At 36.6% G+C, this 11,901-nt stretch overlaps 2 protein-coding genes across 2 annotated transcripts; both read left to right on the top strand.

Moving 5' to 3' along the window:
* Positions 1-3,422: 3,422 nt before the first annotated feature.
* LOC140989391 (uncharacterized) lies at positions 3,423-4,456 on the top strand. The gene is made up of 3 exons (XM_073458596.1): positions 3,423-3,576; positions 3,756-3,925; positions 4,154-4,456. Exons 1-3 carry the CDS (start codon positions 3,423-3,425, stop codon positions 4,454-4,456), a joined length of 627 nt encoding a protein of 208 aa, XP_073314697.1.
* Positions 4,457-4,964: 508 nt separating this feature from the next.
* Positions 4,965-7,925, top strand: LOC140989374 (TOM1-like protein 1). Its single transcript, XM_073458583.1, has 4 exons — positions 4,965-5,185; positions 5,619-6,190; positions 6,793-7,038; positions 7,294-7,925. Exons 2-4 carry the CDS (start codon positions 5,672-5,674, stop codon positions 7,717-7,719), a joined length of 1,191 nt encoding a protein of 396 aa, XP_073314684.1. The 5' UTR covers positions 4,965-5,185; positions 5,619-5,671; the 3' UTR covers positions 7,720-7,925.
* Positions 7,926-11,901: the final 3,976 nt, after the last annotated feature.

The raw sequence follows: 11,901 nt of genomic DNA on the forward strand, positions 1-11,901 counted from the left end.
GTTTTTTTGAGTTTTAAGTTTCAGGCGAATATTCAATGCGAGATCAGGAAAAGAGACCGGTGACAATTTAGGTGATTCTTGAAATTGTGGTATTTTATGTCAAGTCAAGAAAATTTTTATTTTCTGCAAATTTTACGTATGTTTAAAAGTATGGTACGTGACAGTTGATATCAGAGCCAGGTTCTTGAAAAGTGTTATGTCTACTGCCAGTTGCGAGAAGCTCATGAAGTCACGCCTCAAGTCTTTAAGTTTTAAAATTCTTTCATGTAGTAAGCATCAAAGTCATGATTTCAGCATGTTCATGTTTAAATTCGATTTATGTGCATCTTATGATATAGATATTATGTTCATTCATGTTGGTTTACGTGTTGGGTGAATTTTGGAACATTATGCCTCCTAGATGTAGGATTGCTCGAGGAGCAGGTGAAGAGAACAGAGAGGCTCGGGATGAGGAGAGGGCCACTCCTCCTCGGCCACCGCCAGATATACAGGCACAGATGCTTGCAGGTATGACTTAGTTCTTCGCACATTTTTTGGGGAACAATACTGGAGTTGATACATGGGCGAGGCCCAGGCCATAAGCAGTATATGAGAGGTTCAGGAGGATGGACCCAAAAGAGTTCTCGGAGACTACTGACCCGATGATAGCTGAAGGATGTATTAAGTCCATCGAGGTGATTTTCGCTTTCATGGAGCTGCAGAATGTAGACAAAGTTAGATGTGCAACTTTTTTGTTGATAGGGGACGCCAAGCTCTGGTGGGAGAGCGCGTCTGTGTCGGTGAATTTGCAGACCCTGTCTTTGGATGGTTTTAAGGAAGTCTTCTTGAAACGACCTCGATTTTTTTTCCCTAATATTAAAACATAAATTCTAAATTCCTAAATAAAATAATTCAACTATAATCATGAATCATAATAATTTAACAATTTAAATTTCAAGTGCATAAAATAAAATCCTAGTCATCGACTAATCAAAATTCCTAAATCGACCTTTAAAAATATCAACTAACAATAAAGCATAAAAATATCTCTAATAAAATCATTAACATAAATCCTTAAATCATAAATGTATCAAACTAGTGCGGAAACATAAAGGCCCTCGGGTGTGTACTGCTGCACTCGATCCACTCAAGCGTCAGCGCCTCCCATAAATCATCAAATCCTGCATCATACAAACCTAGTGAGTCTAATGACTCAGCACGTTCTAAACATAGATAGCAAATAATACATATACACTCACATGTAATTAAAAATCATATTTTTATTTGAAATAGCTTTTGAAAATAAATAAACAATTTTAAAATCTTTTAAAAATAATTTAAGCATAATTAAATCATAAATAAAAAATCATTTTAAAATAAGTTTAAGCATAAATAAAACTTTTAAAAATAGCTTTAATCCTCATCATAAATCATATACATAAAAATCATTTTTATCATAAGCTTTCAATCATATATCATTTTGGGTGAAGTTTGATTCTTGAAAGTGACTAGCTTTTATCCTTTGGTCGACTGCAGTCTTAGCTCCACATGGTCCATGGGGGTGTGCACTAGGCTCCACCGTGGAAATACGATCGTCGAGATTCCCTCGAAGGCCTTTTCCTATAGACAGGTTCCCTTTGGGGCCTTTTCCCATAAATGGGTTCCCTCGGGGGCCTTTTCCCGTAAATGGGTTCCCTCTGGGGCCTTTTCCCCTCACGTTATCCCCACAAAATCATATATCATAAATCGTATCATTTGTCACAGTCAATTCACATCCTTCAAAATATTTTTTCTTTTCTTTTAAAATCATAAAATAACACAGCTTTCCAAAAATAACATTTTAAATAGTAAAAATTGCACAGTTTGACCATAAATCGTAAAAATGCATAATATCATCAAAATCATCATTTTAAATCATAAAATATCATTTTACAAGCATTATGATCCTTCGGGACGCTGCCAAGCGTTTTCGTATTTTCCTTAGTGTAAAAAAACCGTTTTGCCACTGGACGAAAAAAATTTCGAATTTATCTTTTCTGAATTTTTAATGACATGGACTTATTCTAAATAATTATTTAAGCTTACATGAATTTTCTCATATTTTTATTTGGCATAAATCGATGACTTTTAAATTAATCTTTAAATAAGACATATTAAAGCGTTTTAATCTTGAATTAAACCAAACATTAATATAAAATTCTCAAATTAAAAACTTAGACTTTTAATAATTATTTAAGCTTAAACCTAATTTTTCATAATTTTATAAAGCATAAAACTAGGCTTTTCAATTAATTCTTTAATTATCGTTTCGTGCGGCGATGAAATCCTGGAAAAATTCCAAAACTCATTATTTTGATTCCAAATTTTAAACATAACATTTTTAGTATTTATTGTACCCTTGTGAGCCATGACGCGCACCCGCGGACCCCTGGTTCTAATTTTTGTTCAATTAATTCGAAATTTGACACATATACGAACCACTTGAGCCATCTCCCAATTTACTCGAGCTATGGTCAAGCCACCTCGAGCACAATAACACTTAATTAATTAAATAATAAAAGTTCATAAAATTAGTTTTCATAAAATAATATTTTTGATATTTTAAAACTCTTTGTTTGCCCAAAACCAGTTTCCCAGGAAAAATCGAACTCGATTCGTAAAATAATTTGAACTCCAACATTTTTAGAAAAATTAAATCATTTTTAAATCATATTAGGATGTCTTGCCATTATAAAAGTATATATTCTTGTCGTGGTCGTCCCCGGTCTCCTTTTCCCTGCCTATTATCGAATATTCGGGTAAAATCTTTAATTTCATGCAATCATGTCATATTATCATTTAATCATGAAATCATGCACTTAATCATGTAATAAACATCATGTTAACATTTAAAAGTAATTAAATAAAACAATTAAGAAATTAAAAATAATTTTGCATGCATGCGGTTTACGTGAACTGATTTTTCGGACGTTACACTTCTACTCCAAGTACTTCACTGAGGAAGTACGCTCCAGACTGACAATAGAGTTTATGACCTTGCGGCAGGGAGACAGCATTGTAGCTGAATTTGTGAGGAAATTTGAGAGGAGGTGTCACTTCGTGCCCCTAATTGCTAATAATGTCCGAGAAAAGTTGATGCATTTCCTTGATGGGTTACGGCCGATTTTGAGCCGTTATGTGAGAGTTGCTGGTCTTACTACCTATGTTGTTACCGTGTTGAGGCCTTGGCGGCAGAACAGGACCAGGAAGACATCGAGAATGATAGACAAGGCAAGAGGCCCTATCAGGCACCCCAGCAGCAGCAGCAGTTCAAGAGACTTTTCTAGGGTCAGCCGAGGAACAGGCCATTTTCAGGACCGCCGAAAGGCAAAGGTCCTATGCCACAAAAGAAGGCTCCTCAGAATCCTGAGTACCTAGTGTGCCCGAAGTGCAACTGTCAGCACATGGGCCAGTGTTTATGGGGTTCTGGCAAATGCTTCAAGTGTGGAGCCAGTGACCATATGCTGAGGGACTGCCCGCAGTGGAGGCAGCCAGCCCAGGGGAGGGTGTTTGTCATGCATGCCGAAGAGGCGAATCCAGACACGACACTTCTGACTGGTAACCTATTTAATTCAGCACAATATTTATTTTTGGTCTTGCATGCTTCAAATTTTTGCTTGGGATATTAGTATGCTGCTTTCGTATTTTGAGAATTTGGTTAAGGATTTCCAACTATGCTTGAGGTTAATATTAGTATTTTGGAGTATAAGTTTATGTGTTATGCTAACGTCTTTCAGAAAATATCTTCCTAAAGATAGTAGCCACGAAGGCGTTGTTAAATTCCGGGGTTACTCACTCTTTTATCTCAGAGACGTTCGCCAATTATTTGGACGTCAAGTCCATTGAACTCGACGTGAGCTACTCCGTGACAGTCCCATCAGTGGAGGAGTTATCAGCTACTAGCGTGGTGAGAGATACCGATCTTGAACTATAGAGCCACCTAGTTTACGCCGATCTGATTGTGCTGCCAATGCCAGAGTTTGATATCATCTTGGGGATGGACTGGCTGATGAAGAACAGAGTTCTGATTGACTTTCAAAAGAGATCAGTGTTAGTAAGACCGTTGGGCATGGAGTAATTTCTTTTTGAGCCGAACAGGTGGAAAAGTTTCTCTCGCATGATATTTTGTTTGCAGGCACGAAAACTTATGCATAAGGGGTGTCAGGCATTTTTAGCCAGTGTTATTTCAATACCTGATGCACCCACCCCAGCGATATCTGATGTACCGCTTGTCAGAGATTTTTCTGACGTTTTTCCAGATGACGTCACAAGCCTTCCACCAGAGAGAAAGGTGGAATTCGCCATTGACCTTGTGCCAAACACTATGCCAATCTCTAATGCGCCGTACCATTTGACCCCAGCAGAGATGTTAGAGCTCAAGCAGCAAATTCAAAAGCTCCTAGACAAAGAATACATCCGCCCTAGTTTCTCATTATAGGGCGCACCAGTGCTCTTCGTAAAGAAGAAAAATGGGAGCATGATGTTGTGTACCGATTACCGAGAATTGAACAGGGTAACGATCAAGAACAAATACTCATTACATAGGATCGAGGACTTATTCGATCAGCTGCAGGGAGCTACAATGTTCTCTAAGATAGATCTACGTTCTGGGTATCATCAACTGAAGGTAAAAGATGCAGATGTCATTCAGACTGACGAATACTCCAGCAATTTTTATGGATCTAGTGATTTTTATTGCGAGTTCTTAGTGATGTCATTCTACTCAATTGTTTTTCTTCACAAATTGAGACCTATTTATAAAAATTTTTTTAGAAATAATTTAAAAATAAATACATCGTTACACCCTAATTTTCAATATTTACAACTCTTATTTTCACCGATCACTAATTTCAATCTTATTTCCCACAAAATTAACGGTAATTCTTCTTACCAACTCTTGTTCTTTTTTTTTTTTTTTTTTTTTTTTTTTTTTTTTTTTTTTTNGACTCTTGGAAGTTCTCTAATGGAAGAACTACGGGCTTTGCTTTTGTTTTGCTGCTATGGAAAAAGATTAAAACTTTGCCGGGTCTGGTCAGCACTTGCAGACATTGGAATTCCCTCCCGAATATTTATATCATATACGTCGAGACAAAAGTCTCCCCGCATTTGGAATTATAGTCTTCTTCTCCAACAATTGTCATTATCACTTCAATTCTAAGGCACAGAGGTAGCTGATCTTGATTCAAGCTTTTTAATCTTTTATTTTTGTCGATTATTATGATTTTTAGGATATCATGGTTGGTGGTGTGATATTAATTTCGTTCTAAATTGCTTTTTTCCTAAGTTATAATGATCCATTACTCGTTTAGGTAGGATTGACCTTTGCAGTGCGTTTGTTTACGTTTATATTGTTGATGTTTTTTTATTTATTTGAAATGCGTGTTGTGTGAATTGAATTCGTTCTCTTTTGCGAATTATGTTGCAGTGTTTTACGATTTTTTTTTGGGTATTTGAATTGAACTGGCTCCACGAGTCACGCGCTTTTTCTCATGGGTCATTATGAGTGTAGAATTCCAATTTGATCTGTAGATTCCATCAATGGAACAGTTCATATTCCTAGTAGGGTTTTTGGGCTTTGACTTTATTGTTTTTATCGTTAGGACTCGAGGAACGCAGAATTGGTGGGGGGTTTTGTTGAGCGTGTGTTGAAAACATGAGTGACAATTTGATGGATAAGGTCAGTGCCTTGGGTGAGCGCTTGAAGATTGGAGGGACCGAGATGGGACAGAAGATTAGTGCCGGTATGAGCTCGATGAGTTTCAAGATGAAGGAATTATTCCAAGGACCAAACCAAGCAGACAAAGTAGTTGAGGAAGCCACTGATGAAACCTTGGACGGGCCTGATTGGGCCATCAATCTTGAACTCTGTGACATGATAAACCACGAGAGGATCAGTAGCACTGAATTGATCAGGGGAATAAAGAAAAGAATTTTGTTTAAAAACACTAGGGTTCAGTTTTTAGCTCTGGTGTTGCTCGAAACCGTGGTGAAGAATTGTGAAAAGGCATTTTCAGAGGTTGCTGCCGAGAGGGTGTTGGATGAGATGGTGAAGCTGATTGATGAACCCCAAACTGTGGTCAACAACAGGAATAAGGCTCTGTTGCTGATAGAATCCTGGGGTGAATCTTCAAACGAGCTGCGTTATTTGCCTGTTTATGAAGAGACTTACAAGGTACATTTGCAGGTTTAAGTCTAATTTTCCTCTGTTCGGTAATTTCTTTTGGTTGTTTTATTCATTTCTACCTAAAACTTATTGAAATAGAACAATATTTCAAGCATGATATTTCATTTCCATGAATTGAGCTGTTCTTATGGGATGGATGTTTGTAGTCTGTGATGGTATTTAGATATTAAGTTTCTCAATGAATTTTTTCTTACTGTCCATTACTATCCAGAATGTTATATGAATTATTTTATCTGTTCATTTTGCTAAATAGAAGTTTTTTGAGTTGTTATTCGCGTACCAATGGATGTTCATTGTGATAATATTCTTTTGAATTGTAATTGACGGAGTAGTAATAAATAATCAGTACGCTGATCTCTTATAGAACTATAGGCAACTGGAAAAATCTAGGATGGTCGACGAACTTGTTTTTTGAACAGAATATGGTTGTTGAACACTTTCTTTAGCCATTTGTGTAGTGAATTTACAAATTCATGTGAAAGCAAGACATAACATGCTTTGTCTCGGCATCACTTATGCACGAGAAGAGACTGTGGTCTGTGTGGTGTGTACTTCTATTTAGTCTAAGACCAATCTTCCCCCCAATTCAGAGTTTGAAATCAAGAGGAATGCAATTTCCTTGTCGAGATGATGAGAGTCTGGCTCCTATATTTACTCCTCCAAGATCTGTGACAACCTCGGAGTCAAATGTTAGTCTTGCACAACATCTCCATCATAATATTCCTGCTCAAAGCTTTTCAGCAGAACACACCAAGGAGGCATTTGATGTAGCTCGAAACAGCTTAGAGCTTCTCGGCACTGTCTTGTCTTCTTCTCCACAGCAAGATGCTCTGCAGGTACTGTTACTGAGTCATGATTTACATCAAACTTTTACATTTTATACTTCAGGATTGGTTTATTTTGTATACACATTGTTCATATGTGGCGACAGGGTAAGAAATTGTTTGTTTGTTCTTAATTTAAAGATACATATTAGTTTGTGTATTACTGGTTATTTAGCAGCAATTTTATGGTCGATAGAAGAAGTTCTGAATCAGCTATTATTGCCTTTTTTTTTCTTGGTCTGATTTTACATTCAACTTGGATTGCAGGATGACCTGACCATCATGCTATTACAACAATGTCATGAATCCCAGTACACTGTTCGAAGGATCATCGAGACAGCTGGAGAGAATGAGGCCTTGCTGTTTGAAGCACTGAACGTGAATGATGAGATTCAAAAGGTTCTATCCAAGTACGAAGACATGCAAAAACCATTAGCGGTAGCACGGGAACCTGAGCCTGCTATGATTCCAGTCGCTGTAGAGCCTGATGACTCTCCTCTTGGAGTGAAAGAAGAAGCTTTTATCAGGAAATCATCTGGTACTCCACATGGAAACCATCAAGGACGGAACAATGACGAGATGCTGGACGATCTTGATGAGATGATATTTGGTAAGAAAAATGGTGGTACATCGGAACAGACACAGGACACCAAGAAACAGCATCCAGCCAAAGATGATCTCATTACCTTTTGATCGCAATGAGTACATGGTTGATATTTAGAAGCGTTTGCTTTTATGATTCTTGGAACGTAGAGAAGGAGAAAGAATCTGATTCTTGATTTCATGAAATTTGGATTCAATTTTTCACATTTGTGTATGATATTGATAGGAGGACTGGAACTGCACTTGCTATGCATGTATATCACAAATTTGTTGAGCAAGCATTTGAATTAATCAAATTTGGAATTGGGTTTTTACAAATTTATCTCACTTGATTTAAAAATAAAAACAATTAATTGAGTTTTTGATGAAGGGTTTGTTTAATCAAGGCACAGCCATATTTTTAAATTTTAGAATATAAAATAATTGAAACAATTACAATATCAAAGATCGGTACCTTAATTTTTTTTTCTAACAAATTAGATGAAATTTTAATGGAAAAACTTGATAAAATGTATTAGCAACATGTATTTATTATCCAAGTGAAAGTTAAGTGCACCAATACCACGTAAAATCAATGTTTTCATAACCGAACATGTATATCTTAAAATAAATGTTCAATCAATAGGATTGAAACATTGTCATATCAAATAAAATAATAATATAATAAATAAATAATATATTTCAAATTCTAAAAATCTTAAATGTGTATATAAATACTAAAATTTTCAAAATTGATGCAGCTAAAATTAATGAGTCACGTAGACTGCAGACGCGAGATCCGATTGGTTAGTAAAATGGTCCACTTGGCTGGTGAACGGATCCATGTAGGCCATATACAGTTAATTTGTGGGGCGTCACATGCGTCACGAACACTCGTTAAGTGGGCGTCGAAAGAGTTTCCGGCGTAGAAATTCCGACGCTCAAGTCAGTAAGCAGTTCAAAGAAAACTCAGATAACTACAAAACTTTTATAAAAATGATAGCATATCTTGAATTGTCCGGAAATTCCTCTATTTATAGAATTTTAAGAGCGTCTGATGGGCTTGGGCTTCTGCAAGCATAATCAATATTTTGGACCTCAATAGTGCTAAACCCAATTGATTTTATTAACCCAACAAATAATTGGTCTTATACCGATGGGTTCTCTTTCCTCTCCCACAAGCAGTCCCCAATCTCGTCAAAGCTCTAGGGTCGTCATTGATGTCTTTCTTGTTCTTCCCCTTAAATGCATGAACAAAGTGATTCACCATTCTGTTGTCAAAGCCTTCACTTCCAAGGTGAGTATTAATAGCAGTAGCCTTCACATCAAAGTGACCTCCCCAACGGTCAGGACAGAAATATCAAACGTACCACTCCAAGGTCAAAAATCAAGGCATTTTTCACCAACACTGATCGCCTTCTTGTCAAGACCGTAAGCAATAGCAGCAGCTGTAAGCTCATTGATGATACACAACTTTTCCATGGTTTTACACACATCCATGTTTAAATGCACTGCGTGCGGAGGCCACCGGAATTTCCACCGATGTGTTCCAGGTAAGCCGCCTAATGCTGTCCCGGTGCTTGCATTCCGCCACCACCACCCGCTCCCTAATAGCGGTGAGAGCCCATATTATTTGCCTTCGTGAGTAAAGACAATGATTATCGCTAGTACAATAAAACAAATACGAATAGAAAAATAAAACACATAGTAATAACGAGACATAAAAGAGAGTGCAAGCGTGAAAGTCATGAAACGATCCAAAAGTAATGAAAAGAGGAAAAAGATAACGCATACTCATTTCTTCAATTACGTTGACTCACATCCTTTTGGTCATTGTTTTGTCCTCCTTTATTTTATTTCATACCTACTCCTATTTATGAGTACACAGATCAGTTCTGCTTCCATCTCAATTAAAAAGATAAACATTCCAAAAATATATATATACCTTTTTAATTGAGATGGAAGCAGANTGCAATATTGATTTCAAAAACAAAGAAAACATAGAATTAATTAAAAAAGGAAAGAAAAGGAAAGACCGGAAACGAAGAAATCAATGGTCACTATTTACAGTCATACCAATTACGTGGTTAATATTTTCAACTGATAATGTATATAAATATGGTACGTAATAATAATACTAATATTTGCAAGGGAGAGAAAGTAAAATATAAGATAAATATCCTGCAGTATATTTCTCAAGATCTCCAAATCAACGACACTCTTGTACCAAAGTTTGGATATTTGATTGTGTGATTTTCTTATGAATTTTATACTCTCCGTCACCTCCATTTACCTGCAGCTGCTCGAGAGTGGAGGGCCTATGATGGGTATACGACCAATTATTTGTTGAGATAATAAAATCAATTGAGTTTAGCACTATTGAGATCCAAAATATTGATTATGCTTGCAGAAACCCAAGCCCATTAGACGCTCTTAAAAATCTATAAATAGATAAATTTCCGGACAATTCAATGTATGCTATCATTTTTATAAAAGTTCTGTAGTTCTCTAAGTTTTCTTTGAACTGTTTACTGACTTGAGCGTCGGGGTGTCTACGCCGAGAACCCTCCCGGCGCCCACTTAACGAGTGTTCGTGACATAGGTGACGCCCCACAAATTAACTGTATATTGCCTATGTGGATCCGTTTACCAGCCAGGTGAGCTCATTTACTGGCCAAGTGGACCAGTTTACTAAACAATCGGATCTTGCGTCCGCAGTCTACGTGACTCATTAATTTTAGTCGTGTAGACTGCGGACGCGAGATCCGATTAGTTAGTAAACTGGTCCACTTGGCCGGTAAATGAGCTCACATGACTGGTAAACGGATCCACGTAGGCAATATAGAGTTAATTTGCGGGACGTCACCTGCATCACGAACAATCGTTAAGTGGACGCCGAGAGGGTTCCCTACGTAGACACTCTGACGCTCAAGTTAGTAAGCAGTTCAAAGAAAACTCAGAGAGCTACATAACTTTTATAAAAATGATAGCATACCTTGAATTGTCCGAAAAATTTTCTATTTATAAATTTTTAAGAGCGTCTAATGGGCTTGGACTTCTGCAAGCATAATCAATAATTTGGACCTCAATAGTGCTAAACCCAATTTATTTTATTAACCCAACAAATAATTGGTCTTATACCCATCATAGGCCCTCCACATTCGAGCAGCTGCAGGTAAATGGAGGTGATGGAGAGTATAAAATTCATAAAGAAATCGCACAATCAAATATCCAGACTTTGTTACAAGAGTGTCGTTGATTTGGAGATTTTGAGAAATATGCTGCAGGATTTTTGTCTTATATTTTACTTTCTCTCCCTTGCAAATATTAGTATTATTATTACGTACCATATTTATATAGATTATCAGTTGAAAATATTAACCATGTAATTGGTATGACTGTAAATAGTGACCCTTGATTTCTTCGTTTTCGGTCTTTCCTTTTCTTTTCTTTTCTTTTTTTTTAATTAATCCTAAGTTTTCTTTGTTTTTGAAATCAATATTGCATAGTATTTCAAAAATCAAAATAGTACATACGTAAACATTTTTTATTTCGTTATATACCTTTCCTTGGAATTGAGAATATATATATATATATATTACTATTCCTTAGAGTTGTTTATTTTCATTTGTTATTTATCGTAATATCTTTTATTGTGCTTTCGCATGGATTGGATAATCGTTTCATTTGAGCTCTATGGCCGCGGTACTTTCATATTTGCTGACTTTATATATGATTTCTTTCATATTGTGCCACGTGTGGTAGCTTCGTTTGTGATGACGGAATGCTTGTTTTCATGTGTACTTGGGAGGGGATCAATCTCCCAAGATTTTGTCTCAAATAGAAGTCCTAAACCTCATTAAGAGTGGTGAGATATCCTGGGACTTGTTTCATCATTGACCTTCTTTGGAGCCGTCATGTCAGCAATCCCATGAGGTTGGTCAAACCTCTTTTTTTTGTTTTTTTTTTTGCGTGTCTTCGACAACTACATGGGTCGGTGACGATATAAGCATACATATTCGGAGTATTTCACATGAAAAAAGTTCTTGCTAACATTGGATAATAACTGACAATCTTATTGAATACTGTAATGGTGGAGATACATGGTCAAAATGATGACACAAGAAACAACAAAACATAAATTATTATTTTATTTTTCAACTACGTCCCTCTATGCATAAAACTTCTTCAGATTTGCTACATTCCATGGCCGAGGTAGTATTTTCCCATTTTTGTGTTGGAGGCGATAAGTTCCCATCTTGATTATCTCTACCACTTTATAAGGGCCTTCCC

This window comes from Primulina huaijiensis, chromosome 12 (genome assembly GCF_012295235.1).
Source record: "Primulina huaijiensis isolate GDHJ02 chromosome 12, ASM1229523v2, whole genome shotgun sequence".
NCBI classification, from domain to species: Eukaryota; Viridiplantae; Streptophyta; class Magnoliopsida; order Lamiales; family Gesneriaceae; genus Primulina; species Primulina huaijiensis.